Here is a 23,871-nt window from a genome sequence, read left to right as displayed (position 1 = left end):
GTAGGCAGGAGTTACCATGTTATGAAAACGTATTGCACTGTTATTGTTTTGCATATTAAAGGCACTCGAGAAGTCCAGGAACAGGATCCTCACAGTGCCATTTCCCTCATCCAGGTGTGAGTGGGCTCGATGCAGCAGGTAAAGGATAGCATCCTCCACACCAACACCTGCCTGGTACGCAAACTGCAGGCTGTCCTGGGCATGTTGCACCTGTGGTCTGAGGAGGCTGAGAAAGAGCCGCTCCAATCTCTTCATTAGATGAGAAGTGAGAGCCAGTGGTCTGTAGTCGTTCAGCTCACTGGGGCAGTTCTTTTTGGGAACTGGAACGATGCATGACGTCTTCCAGAGGGTGGGCACTCTTCCCAGCTGCAGGCTGAGGTTGAAGATCCTTTGAAGTGGTTCACCCAGTTCTGCAGCACAGGTCTTCAGGAGTCGGGGGCCCAGCTTGTCTGGGCCTGCTGCTTTCCTTGGCTGTAGCTTCCTCAGTTGACCTCTGACCTGCTCCGCAGAGATGACTAATGTCTGCGTAGAGGTGGTGGACGGGGGTGCTGCCATGGCTGGGGGGGAGGTTCGTTGAGGGGAGCAGAAGAGGGGGTGGCTGTGATGGGGAGTGGGGGATGGAGAGGACACGGGCTGGTTAAACCGGTTGAAGAAGTTATTCATCTCATTGGCCCTCTCTATTGTCCCCACAACAGCTCTGGTCTTTGTCTTGTGGCCTGTGATGGTTTTCACACCTTCCCAGACCTCCCTCATGTTGTTATATATATATATATATATATATATATATATATATATATATATATATATATATATATATATATATATATATACTGTATATATGTATATATATGTATGTGTGTATATATATATATGTGTATATGTATACATATATATATATATATATATATGTGTATATGTATGTATATATGTATTTGTGTATATGTATGTGTATATATATATATATATATGTGTGTGTGTGTATGTATATGTGTATATGTATGCAATTTATATTGAGCAGCAAAAATAAAAATGTATAAAACACTTTAACCTACAAAACAAAAATGGCAAAACAATTTTTGTTCATTTATTTTAAATCAAAAGATGAAGTCAGGATTACAGGCGACAATGAGCACCTTTTGTAGTGCACAGCCTCTCAAAGGGGGGTTTGAAGCATGATACTGATAAAACTACAGGGGGGTCAAACCCCACTATTTGAGAAGGACTGGGCTACACGGATGTGTTGTTGTCATGCGGAATTGTTACTTAATGGATGGCTTAGCTGTGGGATTGGTTGATTGGCCAAAGTGACAAGTGTGGCAAAATATGGAGGCATTGGCCGTTGTTGCAAGACTTGGCGTGGACTGAATGATTTTGTGCAAATTGGCGCCATTGCAACTATTGTGTCTTTGTTGCTTTTTTAAAGTCAGGTTGTGTTCTAATTGAAGTGTTTACTCAGATGAGGACTTCCCAGATCCACCAGACGAGTGCCTGGAGACGACCAACAAAACAGGTCAGAACATGACAACACTCTGTTTGGGAGTAAAAATGGAAAAAAAAATCATTTTCTTTTATTCCTATTTCTATTTTGTCAGAGTTTGCCAACTACTACCAAGCTGTGTGGCACTGCCAGGCCGACCAGCCAGACGAACTGTCCTTCGCCAGAGGAGACCTCATCTTCATCCTCAGCAAGGTCGGTTTGGCCTCCGCGCTGTGTGTGAGTGTGTGTGTGTGTGTGTGTGTGTGTGTGCGTGCGTGCGTGCGTGCGTGCGTGCGTGTGGTGTTATGTTACAAACCCCGTTTCCATATGAGTTGGGAAATTGTGTTGGATGTAAATATAAACGGAATACAATGATTTGCAAATCATTTTCAACCCAAATTCAATTAAATGCACTACAAACTCATAAACTTTATTTTTATTTTTTCCTAATAATAATTAACTTAGAATTTCATGGCTGCAACACGTGCCAAAGTAGTAGGAAAAGGGCATGTTCACCACTGTGTTACATCACCTTTTCTTTTAACAACACTCAATAAACGTTTGGGAACTGAGGAAACTAATTATTGAAGTTTTTAAAGTTGAATTCTTTCCCATTCTTGTTTTATGTAGAGCTCCAGTCGTTCAACAGTCCGGGGTCTCCGCTGTCATATTTTGCGCTTCATAATGCGTCACACATTTTCGATGGGAGACATGTCTGGACTGCAGGCGGGCCAGGAAAGTACCCGCACTCTGTACCCGCACGCTGTTGTAACACGTGCTGAATGTGGCTTGGCATTGTCTTGCTGAAATAAGCAGGGGTGTCCATGAAAAAGACGGCGCTTAAAAGGCAGCATACATTGTTCCAAAACCTGTATGTACCTTTCAGCATTAATGGTGCCCTCAGAAGATGTGTAAGTTACCCAAGCCTTGGGCACTAATGCACCCCCATACCATCACAGATGCTGGCTTTTGAACTTTACTTCGATAACAGTCTGGATGGTTTGCTTCCCCTTTGGTCCAGATGACACAATGTCGAATATTTCCAAAAACAATTTGAAATGTGGACTCGTCAGATCACAGAACACTTTTCCACTTTGCATCAGTCCATCTTAGATGATTTTGGGCCCAGAGAAGCCGGCAGCGTTTCTGGATGTTGTTGATAAATGGCTTTCGCTTTGCATAGTAGAGCTTTAACTTGCACTTACAGATATAGCAACAAACTGTATTTAGTGACCGTGGTTTTCTAAAGTGTTCCTGGGCCCATGTGGTGATATCCTTTAGAGATTGATGTCGGTTTTTGATACAGTGCCGTCTGAGGGATCGAAGGTCACGGTCATTCAATGTTGGTTTCCGGCCATGCCGCTTACGTGGAGTGATTTCTCCAGATTCTCTGAACTTTTTGATGATATTATGGACCGTAGATGTTGAAATCCCTAAATTTCTTGCAATTGCACTTTGAGAAACGTTGTTTTTAAACTGTTTGACTATTTTCTCATGCAGTTGTGGACAAAGGGCTGTACCTCGCCCGATCCTTTCTTGTGAGAGTCTGAGCATTTTTAGGAAGCTGTTTTTATACCCAATCATGACACCCACCTGTTCCCAATTAGCCTGCACACCTTTGGGATGTTCCAAATAAGTGTTTGATGAGCATTCCTCAACTTTATCAGTATTGATTGCCACCTTTGCCAACATCTTTGTGTTGCTGGCATCAAATTCTAAAGTTAATGATTATTTGCAAAAAAAAATGTTTATCAGTTTGAACATCAAATATGTTGTCTTTGTAGCGTATTCAACTGAATATGGGTTAAAAATAATTTGCAAATCATTGTATTCCGTTTATATTTACATCTAACACAATTTCCCAACTCATATGGAAACGGGGTTTGTATATTATGTTATGTTCTATCATGTTGGGGTTAACTTCCAGCACTTGATGCTCCTCTCCTCTGCCAGCGTGCAGATATTTCCTGGCGGAGAACAAGTGCTTCTCACGCCTCAGCGGGGGCGTCGTTCCCCTCACAGGCCATGGGGGTAAAGTGCCATTTGGGCGCTGGGTAATGGCGTTGTTGTTCATTACTGCGGCGCCATCTCTGGGGTTAATTGAGTCGGCAGCCATGCGAAGCTCTTCTTTCCTTCCTGCTTAACATAAACCGCAGGTTTCTTTGTGCAGCCCCCCCTACTGGAAATCAATGGCTCGTCATTTGGCCAGGGACTTGTTCTCATTCTGGTAGCTCTCAGTGACGGAAGTCACAGATTTCGTCCTTATAAGCAGCGTAGACATTTAAAGGCACTTAAAATCAACCATAATATCTAAGAATGTCTAGTACAGGGTCAGCAACCCAAAATGATGAAAGAGCCATATTGGACGAAAAATACAAAAAAAAATCTGTCTGGAGCCACAAAAAATTAAAAGCCTTCTATATGTGATATAATGAAGTTGACACATGTTATAAGTGTCTATATTAGCCTGCCTCGTTGACAGATATGTTGAAATGTAAAATTTACTCTACACATTTTTACAACATTGGAGAATATTATTAAAACGCAGGCTTCTCAGAGGGTGAGATAACTCCTCTAAATTACTGGCTTAGAATGGCCAAAGGTATAGATGTGTGTTTCCAACCTAAAGTAAACGGTAAGCTGTCTTCTTAATATACCTACTAGTGGGGCATAATGATGCAATATGTACATACAGCTAGCCTCAATAGCCTGTTAGCATCGATTAGCCTGCAGTCATGCACTGACCAAATATGCGTGATAAGCACTCAACACAAGTCAATAACAACAACAAAGTATAAAAAGTTTGGTGGACAAAACAAAATGAGACAAAGAATGAATGGCATAAAATATGTCTTTCTATGGCATCGTTGAAGAATGTTATACATGTAAACATACTATGGCAAGTTCAAGGACCGCCAAAATTAGTAGGACAAAACAGCGCTCTCAGAGAATCATGTTTAATATAAACAGTGGGATTTCTAACAATTAGGGCGGTTTGTGTCACGCTGTCCTACAGAAACCTTATTAAAACAAAAATATATTTTGTTCCCAATCTTTTTCTATTTTCATACATTTTTGAAAAAGCTCCAGGGAGCCTCTATGGCAGCGTTAAAGAGCCGCATGCGGCAGACCTCTGCTCTAGTAGAACTGGGCAGTAAGGCTGAAACCTGTATCACGATTTAAGTATTTTGTATCGGTCAATATTGAGAATTTTTTATTTTTTTTGCACTTATCGAAAATAAAGAGCTGAAGGAAAATATTATTCATTTGAAATGTAACCTTTCTCTGATTATAATCCCTCAGCTATCAGGGCAGAAAGGAAATGTCAACACAAGCATGGAAAACACTCAATGTAAACACAATAGTAAAATCGCATTGAACACCTAACAATAAGCTCTTAAAATGAAGAGGCAAAAATAAGGAGTATGTAAGAAATGCTTCATAAAGTGTAAGAAATAGTGCAATGTATTATATCAGGGCTGGGCGATATGGCTAAAAACTGTATCATGATATAAGTGTTTTTGATAATTTTTTATGACCTATGGAAAATAGAGAACAAGAGAAAATATTTTACATGTTATGTTTTTATATATATATATATATATTCATTTTTGGTGTATTTATTTACTTGTATATTTTATATTATTAATATTATAAACATCATTTATATTTTATGATTTCATTTTTAAATATTTTTGACATATTTTGTTTATAATCTTTCTCTGATTATAGTCCTTTAGTTATCTGGGCAGAAAGGAAACGTCAACCCAAGCATCAAACACACTCAAAAAATATAAAACCAAATTGTAAAATCCCTTTAAAAATAAGGAATATGTAAGAAATGTTTAATAAAATGTAAGAAAAAAGTGCAAAGTGTCAACATACCTGAGAAGAAGTACCATATTTTTTTGGACTGTAGAGTGCACCGGTATATAAGATGCACCCACCAAATTTTAAGACAACATATTTTTCCATATATTAGCCGCACCGGACTATAAGCTGCAAATATATCCGTTGTGAAATTAGTTATTTACGCAGAAATATTTTCAAAATGTTTATTTACATACCTTCATTGTTTCCAAACGGTGTCTGTAACACGGCAGTATAACGGCTGATCAAACAAAACAGAAGGCATCGTCGTGGACCGACTAGCTGCGGAAGCTTGCTCTCCAATCAGCTGAACAGACTCAATAACTCCATGGAAGAGATGTCCGATAAAGGCTTTTTTTTCCGATATCCGATATTGTCCAACTTTTAATTACGGATTCCGATATCAACCGATACCGATATATACAGTTGTGGAATTAACACATTATTAGGCCTGTTTTTGTTGTGGTGCCCCGCTGTATGCATTAAACAATGTAACAAGGTTATCCAAAATAAATCAACTCAAGTTATGGAAAAAAATGCCATTTATTATTGAAGTCACAAAGTGCATTTTTTTTTTAACATGCCTCAAAACAGCAGCTTGGAATTTGGCACATGCTCTCCCTGAGAGAGCATGAGGAGGTTGAGGTGGGCGGGGTAAAGGGTTGCGTGCGGTGTATATTGTAGCATCCCGAAAGAGTTAGTGCTGCAACGGCTTCTGGGTATTTGTTCAGTTCTGTTTATGTTGTGTTACGGTGCGGATGTTCTCCCAAAATGTGTTTATCATTCTGGTTTGGTGTGGGTTCACAGTGCGGCGCATATTTGTAACATTGTTGTTTATACGGCCACCCTCAGTGTGACCTGTATGTCTGTTAACCAAGTATGCGTTGCATTCACTTGTGTGTGTGAAAAGCCGTAGATATTATGTGACTGGGCCGGCACGCAAAGGCAGTGCCCTAAGTTTTAATGGCGCTCTGTACTTCTACCTGCGTCCGTGTACCACTCCGCACAGCAAGGTTTTAAAAAGTCATATATTTTACTTTTTGAAACCGATACCGATAATTTCCGATATTACATTTTAAATAATTTATCGGCCAATAATATCGGCAGTCCGATATTATCGGACATCTCTACTCCACGGTGACTCTTGGTGAAGTTACTAACGAATTTGTGAAACTGAAACAATACGAAAAGAAAGATGTTTTAAATTAATAATACTAACACAGACACCGTTGAGCGTGTTAGCATATTAGCCAATACTAACAATGCTAGCTAGATTACATTACGATAGCATGTCCAAATATGCATGAAAACACTCCTACAGACATCACACACGGGACGGTTTAGTAAGTATTAATTGTTTTAGTTATATTGTAAAACTTACAGACGTTGCTTGGAATGATGAATGAAGAATCATACGAGTATAAACGTTATGGACGGCTGGAAGACCGAAGGGCAATTGTACTAGTCTGAACAGAAGGGCAATGCGGTATTGCAGTACCTGCAGTGAGCCAACTCGTCCAAAAGATGGCACCGTAGCACAAACGATAACACACCAATTAAGTGTATTTGCAGGTGTTTAATGAAAACTATTTGCATTATGGCCGTCAGCAAAGAAAAATCCATACATTAGTATTTCCTGCAGTATTAGTGCCAGAAAGTTACAGCTGTGCTCTAAAGGGTGAGCGAGGTTAAGTCGGTTTGGTATTAAGCGGTTTTGCCTTGCACTTTGGTCTGACTACGGTCCCTTTGGAAAAAAATCCCCAAAAACTGTCCAGGTGACTTTTCCTCTTTCATCCACAATTTCTTCATTTTGATTTTCTCTTCTCGCTCCATGCACAGAATCAACCAAATGTGATAGTTGATACTGTCACCTGATTGGCTGTTAGTGTGTCACGTGATCACTTCCTGCGTTGCTCGGTTACCAGAGAGCGAGTGCCTTTGTTCGTGCGACCAACCTTGCTTCGATACATCCGAACACATTTTTTATTGATATCGACGACGTGTCTATCGCGATATATATTGATATCGCTTTATCTCCCAGCCCTGCTTTGGTGGCGGTTATATTGCTTTTCCAAAAACTGCTTTGGTAACATAATGTTGTATTTCCGTTAAAGGCCTACTGAAATGAGATTTTCTTATTCAAACGGGGATAGCAGGTCCATTCTATGTGTCATACTTGATCATTTCGCGATATTGCCATATTTTTGCTGAAAGGATTTAGTGAAGACCATCGATGATAATGTTCGCAAATTTTGGTCGCTAATAAAAAGCCTTGCCTGTACCAGAAGCAGCAGACGATGTGCGCGTGACGTCACGGGTTGTCGGCCTCCTCACATCCTCACATTATTTATAATCATAGCCACCAGCAGCAAGAGCGATTTAGACCGAGAAAGCGACGATTTACCCATTAATTTGAGCAAGGATGAAAGATTCGTGGATGAGGAAAGTTAGAGTGAAGCACTAGAAAAAAGAGGAAAAAAAGGCGAGGGCAGTGAGAGCGATTCAGATGTTATTAGACACATTTACTAGGATAATTCTGGAAAATCCTTTATCTGATTATTGTGTTACTAGTGTTTTAGTGAGATTATAAAGTCATACCTGAAAGTCGGAGGGGTGTGTTGACCACCAGTGTCTCTGATGGAAGCCATGGAGGAGCCAAGAAAGTCTCAGCTGCCTTTTTGACAGCTGCTGCAGGAGGACGCAAGCTCCGCTGATGTCTCCGGTAAGAGCCGACTTATTACCACAATTTTCTCACCGAAACCTGCCGGTTGACTTGTGGTCGGGAAACATGTGTGCTTGACCGTTCTGTTCCATATTAAAGCTTCACAACAAACAAAGAAACACCAGCTGTGTTTTGGTTGCTAAAGACAGCTGCAATCCACCGCTTTCCACCAACAGCATTTCTCTTTATAGTCTCGGTTATTACTTGAACAAATTGCAAAAGATTTAGCAACACAGATGTCCAAAATACTGTGTGAGTATGCGATTAAATCGGACGACTTTTAGCCGTGAGTGGTGCTAGGATAAAATGTCCGCTCCAACCAATAACGTCACAAGCAGGCGTCATCATACGCGTCATCATTCCGCGACGTTTTCAACAGGAAACTTCGCGGGAAATTTAAAATTGCAATTTAGTAAACTAAAAAGCCGTATTGGCATGTGTTGCAATTTGTTAATATTTCATCATTGATATATAAACTATCAGACTGTGTGGTCGGTAGTAGTGGGTTTCAGTAGGCCTTTAGGTGTGTGTATTAGTGGGGCGTAGGGCGGTATACCGGTATTGGTATATGTGACAGACTCTCGCTGTCGTGCGAGTTCCATGGACCACCAAATAGGGACAGTATTTGAGCAGGGTTGACTTTGTTTATTTTTGCAAATAAAACCTCAGTGCAGGTCGCTTTTCAGCTCCTCTTCTCCACTCGCTCGTCGTCTACCTCTGGCTCTCTTCCTCTCTCGCTCCGCGTCAGCTTCCCTCTGGCTCCTTCTCGTCTTTCTGCCTCTCTCCCTGACGTTCACGGCTGTCGCCCTTTTATACAGTGAGAGAGGATTACTTGATTGTCCCAAGGCACGTGATCCACGCACCTGATCTTGATTGCGGCGTCGCTCCCGGCGTGCCTCGCCGCTCGCTCGCCGCCATCTTGGGCCGGCCTCCAACATGCCCTGCCTCGCTGTTGGACTGCCGGCCACACCTCCTCGCCGCCATCTTGGGCTGGGCTACGGTGTGCCCTGCCTCGCTGTCGGACTGCCGGCTCCGCCTCTCCACAGTATAGTACCGCGATACTAACTGTGAAGTGAAGAGAATTATATTTATATAGCGCTTTTCTCTAGTGACTCAATAGCGCTTTACATAGTGAAACCCATGATCTAAGTTACATTTAAACCAGTGTGGGTGGCACTGGGAGCAGGTGGGTAAAGTGTCTTGCCCAAGGACATAACAGCAGTGACTAGGATGGCGGAAGCGGGGATCGAACCTGGAACCCTGAAGTTGCTGGCACGACCACTCTACAAACCGAGCTATACCGCCAAATCATTCTGTACTATACTGCCTTCTAAAGAAGCCTTAAACAACGCGGCACATGCGTCACAAGAGCGTGACACGTCGGTAGCGGATCATCTTACCTTCCAGTCAGGGTTCATGTCGCAGGCGTTTCCTAAACCGGAGGAGTCCGACTCTACTCTCGAGCGAAGGCGCGGTCGTAAATTTCCGCCAAGACCATCTCCTTTCAGCTGGAAAGTGTTTGCTGTGATGACCCCCGCGCCATAAACGCCCCCGCTGAATAGCGCCACTCAGATTAGAGCCTGTAATCGCCTATTTATTTTAACGAGCCTTCGGGGAGGTCTTCCCCGCGTCGCGTGCCGCTTTTACGGGGGATTCCTGACAACCTTGACCTCCAGGAGTGAAATACGGGCCCTCTGCTCGGAGCGCCAGCCCGTGGCCTCACCGGGGGAGACACAAGGCCGCACAAAACGGCCGTGATAAAAGCGGGCCTCCATAAATTCCGCGGTTTTGTTGTTGTTGGGTGGGGGGGGGGGGTCTGCTGTTATGTCAACACGAAGCATGATTACGAGGTAATAAGGACACGCTAAGTGCTAAATCGATGGCGCTAACAACGTGTTATTTTCAAGTGATTGAGTGTCGGCGTGCAGAACCCGGTGTCATGTGGCTGTGAACTGAGCAGTACCTGCCTATTGGACGCCAGAACCTCATCCGTCATTATCGACCCCTCGCTTACTGTAAAGTGGACACATTTTACTGTATGTGTGTGTGCGTGTGTGTGTGTATGTGTGTGTGTATGTATCGGACCACAAAGTAAATAAATAAGACTGCTCACGACTCGTGTGATTCCCACAAGAAGAAGAGAATTCATCTCTTGGCCGGTGCCGCCATGCCCGACTGGCCCCGGCGGGTTCTGATGCATGCGCTGCGGGCTGATGGCGGATCCGTCTCCACGATATTTCACTTTTGGCGTTTAATTTGGGATCGTCATCATGCGCTGATGACATTTTTTTAATGTGCTCCAGCAGCTAAAGAATTATTGATTATTGATTAACACACGGCTCCGCTATCACTTGAATCTGTCACACTAACGGCTATCGGCTATTGTTTCACACGCACACACACATGCACACACACACGCACACACACCTACACACACACATTCTTGTATTTGTTACCTTCCTGAGACCGCCGAAAAATGCCCACCTCTTTAGGACCACCCTTTCTAGATATATAAAGATTAGCATTTACAACATTAAATAATATATAAATATTATGCAAATACAAAAAAGATAAGCTTTTAGTACATTTTGGTTTGTAATTGGTTTTTAATCTTCATTATTTACTTCAGGCGACCCTGAACGGGACAATCAGTAAAAAAATGGATGGATGGGAAGTTATTACAGTATGTCTCTATATACATATTTATTTATTTTTGTTTATAAATTTTGGCCAAAGGGGGCGCATTTGTACACACACTTGTAATTAAATGAATTACATATGTTGGCCAGAGGGGGCGCACTACAAATTTTTTATAAAAATGTTGACAAAAGTCATAATTTTACTCTAAATATTTCACTATTTTACAACAACAAAAACATTGGCAATATTGTGAAAAAAGTCGGAATTTAATGTGACGACTTTCACCATTTTGTATTAAAAAGTGATAATTTTATGAGAAAATATTGCAATATTACAGAAACAGAAATAATATGAGAAATGTTAGAAGAAAAAATCGACACATAGTGAGGACATTTTTTTTTTAATGGTTTTTAATCTTCATTATTTACTTTGTTATTACAATTAATTTAATTTTTATTAATTTTGACCAAAGGGGGCGCATTTTCAATTTCTCACACACACTTGTAATTATGTATGTTGGCGAGAGGGGGTGCACTTCAATTTTTTTATGAAAATGTTGACAAAAGTCATAATTTTACTAAAAATATTTCCATATTTTACAACAGCAAAAACATTGGCAATATTCTGATAAAGGTTGGAATTTTATGTGACTAATGTCACCATTTTGCATTAAAAAGTAATAATTTTATGAGAAAATATTGCAATATTACAGAAACAGAAATAATATGAGAAATGTTATAAGAAAAAGAGTCGACACATTGTGAGGAATTCCTTTTTTTTTGTAATTGTTTTTTAATCTTCATTATTTACTCTGTTACTACAGTACACATTTTTATTTTATTTTAATTAATTTTGGCCAAAGGGGGCGCATTTCAATTTCTTACACACACTTGTAGTTACATATGTTGGCCAGAGGGGGTGCACTTCAATTCTTTTATGAAAATGTTGACAAAAGTCATAATTTTACTCAAAATATTTCACTATTTTACAACAACAAAAACATTGGCAATATTGTGATAAAAACCGGAATTTTATGTGACGAATGTCACCATTTTGTATTAAAAAGTAATAATTTTATGAGAAAATATTGCAATATTACAGAAACAGAAATAATCTGACTGAAAAAAGGCGACACATTGTGAGAAAAACCTTTTTTTTTTTATTATTTTTTAATCTTCATTATTTACTTCAAGTTATTACAGTATCCCGATATACACATACTTCTTTAATTTTAATTAATTTTGGCCAAAGGGGGCGCATTTCAATTTCTTACACACACTTGTTAGCAAGGGGGGCCGCACTTCAAATTTTTTATAAAAATTTTGACAAAAGTCATAATTTTACTCAAAATATTTCACTTTTTTACAACAACAAAAATATTGTGATGAAAGTCGGAATTATTATGCGACAAATGTCACCATTTTGCTATAAAAAGTAATAATTTTATGAGAAAATATTGCAATATTACAGAAACACAAATAATATGAGAAATGTTATAAGAAAAAAGTTGACATATTGTGAGAAAATCCTTTTTTTTGTAATTGTTTTTTTAATCTACATTATTTACTTCGTTATTACAGTCTCCCTCTATACACATTTTTATTTTATTTTAATTCATTTTGGCCAAAGGGGCCGCATTTCAATTTCTTACACACACTTGTTATTACATATGTTGGCCAGAGGGGGCGCACTTTAAATTTGTAATGAAAATGTTGACAAAGGTCATAATTTTACTCAAAATATTTCACTGTTTTACAACAACAAAAACATTGGCAATATCTTGATAAAAGTCGGTATTTTATGTGATGAATGTCACCATTTTGCGTTAAAAAATACTCATTTTATGAGAAAATATTGCAATATTACAGAAACAGAAATGATATCAATCAATCAATCAATGTTTACTTATATAGCCCTAAATCACTAGTGTCTCAAAGGGCTGCACAAACCACTACGACTTCCTCGGTAGGACCACATAAGGGCAAGGAAAACTCACACCCAGTGGGACATCGGTGACAATGATGACTATGAGAACCTTGGAGAGGAGGAAAGCAATGTATGTCGAGCGGGTCTAACATGATACTGTGAAAGTTCAATCCATAATGGATCCAACACAGTCGCAAGAGTCCAGTCCAAAGCGGATCCAACACAGCAGCGAGAGTCCCGTTCACAGCGGAGCCAGCAGGAAAACATCCCAAGCGGAGGCGGATCAGCAGCGCAGAGATGTCCCCAGCCGATACACAGGCAAGCAGTACATGGCCACCGGATCGGACCGGACCCCCTCCACAAGGGAGAGTGGGACATAGGAGAAAAAGAAAATAAACGGCAGATCAACTGGTCTAAAAAGGGAGTCTATTTAAAGGCTAGAGTATACAAATGAGTTTTAAGGTGAGACTTAAATGCTTCTACTGTGGTGGCATCTCAAACTGTTACCGGGAGGGCATTCCAGAGTACTGGAGCCTGAAATGAAAACGCTCTATAGCCCGCAGACTTTTTTTGGGCTTTGGGAATCACTAATAAGCCGGAGTCCTTTGAACGCAGATTTCTTGCCGGGACATATGGTACAATACAATCGGCAAGATAGGATGGAGCTAGACCGTGTAGTATTTTATACGTAAGTAGTAAAACCTTAAAGTCACATCTTAAGTGCACAGGAAGCCAGTGCAGGTGAGCCAGTACAGGCGTAATGTGATCAAACTTTCTTGTTCTTGTCAAAAGTCTAGCAGCCGCATTTTGTACCAACTGTAATCTTTTTATGCTAGACATGGGGAGACCCGAAAATAATACGTTACAGTAATCGAGGCGAGACGTAACAAACGCATGGATAATGATCTCAGCGTCTTTAGTGGACAAAATGGAGCGAATTTTAGCGATATTACGGAGATGAAAGAAGGCCGTTTTAGTAACGCTTTTAATGTGTGCATCAAAGGAGAGAGTTGGGTCGAAGATAATACCCAGATTCTTTACCGTGTCGCCTTGATTAATTGTTTGGTTGTCAAATGTTAGAGTTGCATTATTAAATAGAGGTCGGTGTCTAGCAGGACCGATAATCAGCATTTCCGTTTTTTTGGCGTTGAGTTGCAAAAAGTTAGCGGACATCCATTGTTTAATTTCATTAAGACACGCCTCCAGCTGACTACAATCCGGCGTGTTGGTCAGCTTTAGGGGCATGTAGAGTTGGGTGTCATCAGCATAACAGTGAAAGCGAATACCGTATTTGCGTATGATGTCACCTAGCGGCAGCATGTAGATGCTGAAGAGTGCAGGGCCAAGGACCGAACCCTGGACAACTCCACACGTTACCTTAACGTAGTCCGAGGTCACATTGTTTTGGGAGACACACTGCATCCTATTAGTGAGATAAGAGTTAAACCAAGACAGGGCTAAGTCTGACATACCAATTCGTGTTTTGATACGTTCTAATAAAATATTATGATCGACGGTATCGAAAGCAGCGCTAAGATCGAGGAGCAGCAACATAGATGACGCATCAGAATCCATCGTTAGCAATAGATCATTAGTCATTTTTGCGAGGGCTGTCTCCGTGGAGTGATTTGCCCTGAAACCGGATTGAAAGGTTTCACATAGATTGTTGGACGCTAAGTGTTCATTTAACTGCTCCGCAACAATTTTTTCGAGGATTTTTGAAATAAAGGGTAGGTGAGACACCGGTCGGTAGTTTGCCATGAGGTCAGGATCGAGGTTAGGTCTTTTAAGAAGAGGATGAATAACCGCTTTTTTGAATGCTAGGGGAACAGTGCCCGAGGAAAGTGATAAGTTTATAATATTTAGCACTGATGGACCTAATAATACAAAGAGCTCCTTGATCAGTTTCCCAGGAAGAGGGTCAAGTAAACATGTTGTTTGTTTTATTCCATTTACACGTTGTAACAATTCCTCTAATGTTATTTCCTCAAAACGAGAGAAACTATTTTGGAGGGCAGTATCCGCCGTATATACCATCATATCAGTGTTAATAGAACCCAGTTGTAGCTGGGACGCATTGTCTTTAATCTCCTTTCTAATGACTTAAATTTTCTTACTAAAGAATTGCATAAAGTCATCAGCTGAGTGGGTGGAGCTACTGGAAGGGGTCCCTTGTTGGGTTAACGATGCTACCGTACTAAACAAAAATTTAGGATCGTTTTTATTACGGTGGATGAGATTTGAGTAATATTTAGCTTTAGCTAAGGTAAGCATGCGTTTATAAGTTATTAAACTATCACTCCATGCTTGATGGTGCACCTCAAGTTTAGTCGTGCGCCATTTGCGTTCCAGCTTTCTACATAATAATTTCTGAGCTCTAGTTTCTTCTGTAAACCACGTGTTTTGATACGTTCTAATAAAATATTATGATCGACGGTATCGAAAGCAGCGCTAAGATCGAGGAGCAGCAACATAGATGACGCATCAGAATCCATCGTTAGCAATAGATCATTAGTCATTTTTGCGAGGGCTGTCTCAGTAGAGTGATTTGCCCTGAAACCGGATTGAAAGGTTTCACATAGATTGTTAGACGCTAAGTGTTCATTTAACTGCTCCGCAACAATTTTTTCGAGGATTTTTGAAATAATGAGAAATTGTTCCCATTCTTATAAGAAAAAAGTCGACACATTGTGAGAAATTTCTTTTTTTTTGTTGTGTTTTTTTCTTTGTAATTGTTTTTTAATCTTCATTATTTACTTCAAGGTATTACAGTATCCCTTTATACACATTTTTATTTTTTTTAAATTAATTTTGGCCAAAGGGGCCGCATTTCAATTGCTTACACACACTTGTTATTACATATATTGGCCAGAGGAGCGCACTTCAAATTTTTTATGAAAATGTTGACAAAAGTCATAATTTTACTCAAAATATTTCACTTTTTTACAACAACAAAAAAAATTGGCATTTTTGTGATAAAAGTCGGAAATTTTATGCGACGAATGTCACCATTTGGCATTAAAAAGTAATAACTTTTGGAGAAAATATTGCAATATTACAGATACAGATATAATATCAGAACTTTTATAAGAAAAAAGTCGACACTTTGTGAGAAAATCCTTTTTTTTGTAATTGTTTTTTAATCCTAATTATTTCAGTAGTCCTCTATACACATTTTTATTTTATTTTAATTAATTTTGGCCAAAGGGGGCGCATTTAATTTCTTACACACACTTGTTATTACATATGTTGGCCAGAGGGGGCGCACTTCAAAGTTTTAATGAAATTGTTAACAAAAGTCATAATTTTACTCAAAAAATTTCACTATTTTACATCAACAAAAACATTGGCAATATTGTGATAAAAGTCGGAATTTTATGTGACGAATGTCAACATTTTGCATTAAAAAGTAATAATTTTATGAGAAAATATTGCAATTTTACAGAAACAGAAATAATATGAGAAATGTTATAAAAAAAAGTCGACATATTGTGAGAATTTTTTTTTTTTGTAATTGGTTTTTAATCTTCATTATTTTAGTATGCCTCTGTACAACTTTTTATTTTGTTTTAATTAATTTTGGCCAAAGGAGGCACATTTCAATTTCTTACACACTTGTTATTACATATGTTGGCCAGAGGGAGAGTGCTTCAAATGTTTACACACACTTGTTATTTCATATGTTGACCAGTGGGCGGAGCCCTTTTAAAACCGAAACACAGTCAATTTGAAACATCCTTCCTTTTTGGGACCACCCTCATTTTTAAAGATTTCACCACCAGAGGTGCAAATGAGATCTCTATTTTTTTGTTTTATGTAATGTGCTTAAGGCCGATGTCGAACGAGTCTCGGACCACAGATGGCCCCAGTGCCGCACTTTGTGCAACCGGGCTGTAGAAGCTAACTGTAAATGTTTTTGTTTTTTGGGGGGATGTATAGGGAAGTCCTTCTTTAGCTGCCGTATTGTCTTATCATATATTGCTGCCTTTGCACCTGTCAATGTTTACTTTTGTATGCACATTAAATCAACAAAAAAATCCTGACTTTGGAGCAATGTTCACGGACTCTAGTATTTTGCTCTCTATTAGATGCAATGGTTTTCCGTATTAGGACCATGATTTTGGTCCTAACTTGTTCACCGATCCTCATACTTTTCCTTGTTGATGTCTCAAGAAGGGTAAAAATACAACAACCCACAAACACAAAAGCAGGGGTGCCCAAACTTTTCCCACTGACGGTCACAGACGGACAAATCAAAGGATGCGGGGCCCATTTTGGTACTCTTCACCTTCAAAACCAGTACAATATATAGATGTTTTTTCCCCCAAAAGAACTACAAAATGCAATTTTGGTAAAGATTTCTTGTGAATGCTGAAGAGCCACAGTGAACTGAAATGCTAACAGTTACCATGCTGGTCAAGTAACAAAAAATAAAAGCCAAATGAGCTTTAAAAAAAGCATGCTAACAGGTAGCATACGTTAAGTAAAATGTTTGGCGCTGCGTTGTACACCTGCAAAATGAGCTAAGAAAGCTAACATGCTATCAGTACTATACTAACATGCTAACAATAGCATGCTTACAGTTATCATCAGTGAAATACCAACATATAAGACACTGAGGTGTATACCTGCTAAATTAGCTTGAATGTAGCATGCTAAAAAGCTCACTGTAACATGCGTCACCTACCAAAATATGTTACGCTGAGATATGTACCTGAAAATAATTGTTCAAAATGCTAGCATGCTAATGTTAGCTTGCATCAAGTATAAAGTATGACTGAGGTGTATACCTACAAAATGAGCTGGTAAAGGTAAGCATACCTGCTAATTACGTTAATTTAAAACCTAGCACACCGATGTTAGCGTGCTAAAATGCTAACTGTAAAATGCTTCAAGTACTAAAATATATAACTCTGAGATGTGTACCTCAAAAAATTCTCCAAAATGCTGGCCTGCTAATGTTAGCATAGAGCAAGTACCAAAATATGACAGCGGGGTATACCTGTAAAATTTGCTTAAAAAAAAAAGGTTAGGTAACAAAATATTTGACGCTGCATTGTATACCTGCAAAATGAGCTAAAATAAGCTATCATTCTAAAAGTACTTTGCTAATATGCTAACAATAGCATGTTCACCGTTAACATTAGTGAAATATCAAAATATATAACATTGAGGTGCATACCTGATAAATTAGCTTAAAAAGTCTAGCATGCTAAAATGCTAACTGAAACATGTGTCACCTACCCAGCTATATTACTCTGAGATGTGTATCCGAAAAATTGTTAAAATGCTACCTTGCGAACACTAGTATGCATCAAGTACCAAAATGTAACTGCGGTTTATACCTTAATAAATTGTTTAAAAAATTAAGCATACTAATAATATTTATTAACATTAATATTTGACGCCGAGTTGTGTGCCTGCTGAATGAGCTAAAAATAAAGCTTGCATCCTAACACTACTATGCTAACAAAATCATGCTTACAGTTAACATTGTAGTGAAATACCAAAATACATGACCCTGACGTGCTAATAGGTTTCATACGTCAAGTAACAAAATATTTGACAATGAGGTGTGTACTTGCAAAATTAGCAAAGAAAAGCTAGCACACTAATGTTAGCATGCTAAGAAGTATCATACGTCAAGTAACAAGATATTTGATGGTGAGCTGTATACCTACAAATTAGCTAATAAAATAGCTAGCACACTAACGTTAGCATGCTAAGAGGTATCATAAGTCAAGTAGCAAAATATTTGACCCTGAGGTGTATACCTGCTAAATAAGCTTTAGAAAATCTAGTGTGCTAATGGTATTATGCTAAAATGCTAGCTGCATCGTGCATCAAGTACAGAAATATATTACTGAGGACCTGATTTTTTTATTTAAATGCTAACATTAGCGTGCTAACGGTATTACGCTAAAATGCTAACTGTATCATGAATCAAGTACAGAAATATATTACTTTGTACCTGAATTTTTTTTTAAATGCTAACATGCTAACATTAGCATGCTAAGAGGTATCATACGTCAAGTAACAAGCTATATGATGAGGTCTATACCTAATAAATTAGCTTTAAAAAAAATTGCTCATTGTATTATGCTAAAATGCTAACTGTATGAAAAGTCATAAAAAGTGCAAAAAAGGTTAAAAATCACACCCAGAATGGAGTTCCACAAGCCCCGCCACGAGCTGCACAAGCCACGGGGTCCCAGGAATGACCAAAATGCACCCAAGAGAGAACCAGCCAAAGTGGGAGAGAAATTGAGGAAATATCATGCATCAAGTACAGAAATATATTACTGTGTACCTGATTTTTTCATTTAAATGCTAACAATAGCATGCTAACAGGTATCATACGTCAAGTAACAAGATATTTGTTGAGGTGTGTTCCTACTGAATTAGCTAATAAAAAAGCTAGCACACCAACGTTAGCATGCTAAGAGGTGTCATTAGTCAAGTATCAAAATATTTGACCTTGAGGTGTATACCTGCTAAATTAACTTTAAAAGAAAATCTAGCGTGCTCATGGTATTATGCTAAAATGATAACTGTATCATGCATCAAGTACAGAAATATATTACTTTGTCCCAGATTTTCTTAGTGCTAGTATGCTAAGAGGCGTGGCACAGTGGGGGAGTGGCCGTGCGCAACCCGAGGGTCCCTGGTTCAATCCCCACCTAGTACCAACCTCGTCATGTCCGTTGTGTCCTGAGCAAGACACTTCACCCTTGCTCCTGATGGGTGCTGGTTAGCGCCTTGCATGGCAGCTCCCTCCATCAGTGTGTGAATGTGTGTGTGAATGGGTAAATGTGGAAGTAGTGTCAAAGCGCTTTGAGTACCTTGAAGGTAGAAAAGCGCTATACTAGTACAATCCATTTATCATTTATAAGTAACAAAATATTTGACCCTGAGGAAGAAAAAAAACAACAACTTTTTTTAAGACTATTTTTTTTTTTAAATTAGCTTTAAAAAAATCTAGCGTGCTCATGGTATTATGCTAAAATGCTAACTGTATCATGCATCGAGTAGAGAAATATATTACTGTGTGTACCTGCTTTTTTTTAATGCTAGAATGCTAATGTTAGCATGCACAAAGTACCAAAATATGACTGAGGGTTATAACTACAAAAATAGCTTTAAAAAAAGCTAGCATACGAACATGTATCATACGTCAAGTAACAAAATATTTGACCCTGAGGAGTATACCTGCTAAATTAGCGTTAAAAAAAATCTAGCGTGCTCATGGTATGATGCTTAAATGCTAACTGTATCATCTATCAAGTACAGAAATATACCTGCTAAATTAGTAACAAGATATTTGATGAGGTGTGTTCCTACTGAATTAGCTAATAAAAAAGCTAGCACACTAACGTTAGCATGCTAAAAGGTGTCATAAGTGAAGTAACAAAATACTTGAACCCTGAGGTGTATACCTGCTAAATTAGGTTTAAAAGAAAATCTAGCGTGCTCATGGTATTATGCTGAAATGCTAACTGTATCATGCATCAAGTACAGAAATATACCTGCTAAATTAGCTTAAAAAAAACCTAGCTTGCTCATGGTATTATGCTGACATGCTAACTGTATCATCTATCAAGTACAGAAATATATTACTGTGTACCTGATTTTTTTTAATGTTAGCATGCTAAGAGATATCATACATCAAGTAACAAGATATTTGATGAGGTGTGTTCCTACTGAATTAGCTAATAAAAAAGCTAGCACACTAATGTTAGCATGCTAAGAGGTGTCATAAGTCAAGTAACAAAATATTTGAACCCTGAGGTGTATACCTGCTGAATTAGCTTTAAAAGAAAATCTAGCGTGCTCATGGTATTATGCTAAAATGCTAACTGTGTGTAATGCATCAAGTACAGAAATATATTACTGTGTGTACCTGATTTTTTTAATGTTAGCATGCTAAGAGGAATCATAAGTCAAGTAACAAAATATTTGATGAGGTGTGTTCCTACTTAATTAGCTAATAAAAATCTAGCACACTAACGTTAGCATTCTAAGAGGTGTCAAAAGTCAAGTAACAAAATATCTGACACAGAAAAAAAAAATTCTAAACTTCTTAAAGCAATTTTTTTTTTTAAATTAGCTTTAAAAAAATCTAGCCTGCTCATGGTATTATGCTAACTGTATCGTGCATCAAATTGAGAAATATATTACTGTGTACTTGAATTTTTTTTGTTTGATGCTAGAATGCTAATGTTAGCATGCATAAAGTATCAAAATATGACCGAGGTTTATAAGTACACAAATAGCTTTAAACAAGCTAGCATACTAACGTTAGCATGCTACAATGTTTCATACGTCAAATAACAATATATTTGTATACCTGCAAAATGAGCAAAAATGCTAATATTAGAATGCTATTAAAGGCCTACTGAAACCCACTACTACCGACCACGCAGTCTGATAGTTTATATATCAATGATGAAATATTAACATTGCAACACATACCAATTCGGCCTTTTTAGTTTACTAAATTGCAATTTTAAATTTCCCGCGAGGTATCCTGTTGAAAACGTCGCGGAATGATGACGCGTGCGCGTGACGTCTCGGGTTGTAGCGGACGTTTTTTTCCAGCCCGATCCAAGCTATAAGTAGTCTGCTTTAATCGCATAATTACACAGTATTCTGGACATCTGTGTTGCTGAATCTCTTGCAATTTGTTCAATTAATAATGGAGAAGTCAAAGTAGAAAGATGGAGGTGGGAAGCGGTGCACTGCAGCTGCCTTTAGCAACACAAACACAGCCGGTTTTTCCTTGTTTAAAATTCCCAAAGGTGAAGCTTTACTACGGAACAGAGCGGTCAAGCAAACATGGATCCCGACCACATGTCAACCGGCAGGTTTCGGTGAGAAAATGGTGGTAATAAGTCGGCTCTTACCGTAGACATCAGCGGAGCTTGCGTCCTGCTGCAGCTGCGTGGCTTCCCTCAGAGATACTGGCGGTCACCACACCCGCGGCCACACTCCTCAGACTTTCAGGTACTATATAATCTCACTAAAACACTAGTAACACAATAGGAAGATAAGGGCTTTTCCAGAATTGTCGTAGTAAATGTGTTTAATAACATCTGATTCACTCTCACTGCCCTTGCCTTTTTTCTTTCTTTCTAGTCCTTCACTCTCATTATCCTCATCCACAAATTTTTCATCCTCACTCAAATTAATGGGGAAATTGTCGCTTTCTAGCTGCTGGTAGCCATGATTGTAAACAATGTGAGGATGTGAGGAGCTCTACAACCAGTGACGTCACACGCACATCGTCTGCTACTTCCGGTACAGGCAAGGCTTTTTTATTAGCAACCAAAAGTTGTGAACTTTATCGTGGATGTTCTCTACTAAATCCTTTCTGCAAAAATATGGCAATATCGCGAAATTATCAAGTATGACACATAGAATGGACCTGCTATCCCTGTTTAAATAAGAAAATCTCATTTCAGTAGGCCTTTAAATATGCCGCCGGCCATTAAAGAATTAGCCCTGAGCAGCAATTGGCCCCCTGGCCCCACTTTGGACACCCCTGAGTTATTTCTGTATCTCTGCCCGGTAATTTAAACGAGCAGAGCCCGGCGACGTGCGCTCCACAGGTCAGCTGTCACATTCCAGAATTCCCACAGGCACTCGCGGAGAACGACCGGGATGAGATTTATGGCGCAAACGCCTTTAGGAAGCACACAAAACGCCGGCCAGCACCTTTTCCCCGACGTCGCCGCCATTTCTCCCCTTTGCCGCTCGCTTCTTCGCCCGCCCCCCTCCGCGCGGATCGGCCAATCAGAGCCCGACTCTGGGCACGGAGACCGACCAATGCCGTGCGTCCTAACTTGGTCAGCGGAGGAAAGAGCGTGGACACCAGCGACACCTTGTGGCCGTTCCGAGCAAACACACACACTGTGGCGGAGGAAGGAGAGGAGCGTTCTAATTGAAGATTTCTTGATGAAAGAAAGTCCGCTGAGAAAAGTGGGCCAACAATGGCGTGCAAAAAGTCAAAGCTGGGAGACAAAAGGAGGTTGGAGGGGCTCCTTTATTCTTTTGTGTCAAGCATGTCGCGACCCCCCCGTTTGCCATTTCAGGACCCCCGCTGCTTTTGTGGCCCTAGACATCCTATTTACCACTCAAAGTAGCAGGGGGTGAGTCTGGGGTCCGGGGTCACGCAGGAGGCAGCGGTCATCCCCCGGTCAACTACAGTAGGTCATTATTCACCCACACCCACTCTGCTTAATTATTATAAATGTGTGTGTGTGGGTGTGTGTGTGTGTGGGGGGCGTGTCATTACAAACACGAGCGCTCTTTTAAGGCCTACTGAAATGAGATTTTCTTATTTAAACGGGGACAGCAGGTCCATTCTATGTGTCATACTTGATCATTTCGTGATATTACCATATTTTTGCTGAAAGGATTTAGTAGAGAACATCCACGATAAAATTCGCAACTTTTGGTCGCTCCAATCATAGCCACCAGCAGCAAGAGCGATTCGGACCGAGAAAGCGACGATTTCCCCATTAGTTTGAGCGAGGATGAAAGATTTGTGGAAGAGGAAAGTTAGAGTGAAGCACTAGAAAGAAAGAAAAAAGGTGAGGGCAGTGAGAGCGATTCAGATGTTATTAGACACATTTATTAGGATAATTCTAGAAAATCCCTTATCTGATTATTGTGTTACTAGTGTTTTAGTGAGATTATAAAGTCATACCTGAATGTCGGAGGGGTTTGGTGACCGCCAGTGTCTCTGATGGAAGCCATGGAGGAGCCAAGAAAGTAATGGTAAATGGTTTGTACTTGTATAGCGCTTTTCTACCTTCAAGGTACTCAAAGCGCCTTTACACTACTTCCACATTCACCCATTCACACACACATACACACACTGATGGAGGGAGCTGCCATGCCAGGCGCTAACCAGCACCCATCAGGAGCAAGGGTGAAGTGTCTTGCTCAGGACACAACAGACGTGAAGAGGTTGGTACTAGGTGAGGATTGAACCAGGGACCCTCGGGTTGCGCATGGCCACTCTTCCACTGCGCCTCGCCGTCCCTTTTCTCATTTAAACGGGGGACAGCAGGTCCATTCTATGTGTCATAGTTGATCATTTCGCAATATTGCCATATTTTTGCTGAAAGGATTTAGTTGAGAACATCCACGATAAAGTTCGCAACTTTTTGTGGCTAATAAAAAAGCCTTGCCTGTACCAGAAGTAGCAGACGATGTGCGCGTGACGTCGCGG

General features: G+C 39.7%; 1 protein-coding gene across 2 annotated transcripts in view; it reads left to right on the top strand.

The window, feature by feature from the left end:
* Positions 1–23,871, top strand: part of skap1 (src kinase associated phosphoprotein 1) — a 187,246-nt gene that overhangs the window by 125,228 nt on the left and 38,147 nt on the right. For both annotated transcript variants that reach the window (XM_061908132.1, XM_061908133.1), the window contains 2 exons: positions 1,457–1,510; positions 1,593–1,690. In XM_061908132.1, the coding sequence (XP_061764116.1) occupies positions 1,457–1,510; positions 1,593–1,690 (152 nt within the window). The remainder of the gene's footprint in view (positions 1–1,456; positions 1,511–1,592; positions 1,691–23,871) is intronic.

The sequence above is a fragment of the Nerophis ophidion genome, linkage group LG08, assembly GCF_033978795.1.
Source record: "Nerophis ophidion isolate RoL-2023_Sa linkage group LG08, RoL_Noph_v1.0, whole genome shotgun sequence".
Taxonomy (NCBI): domain Eukaryota; kingdom Metazoa; phylum Chordata; class Actinopteri; order Syngnathiformes; family Syngnathidae; genus Nerophis; species Nerophis ophidion.
The sequence above is the reverse complement of the archived record's forward strand: the minus strand, read 5'-3'. Positions and strand labels throughout refer to the sequence as shown.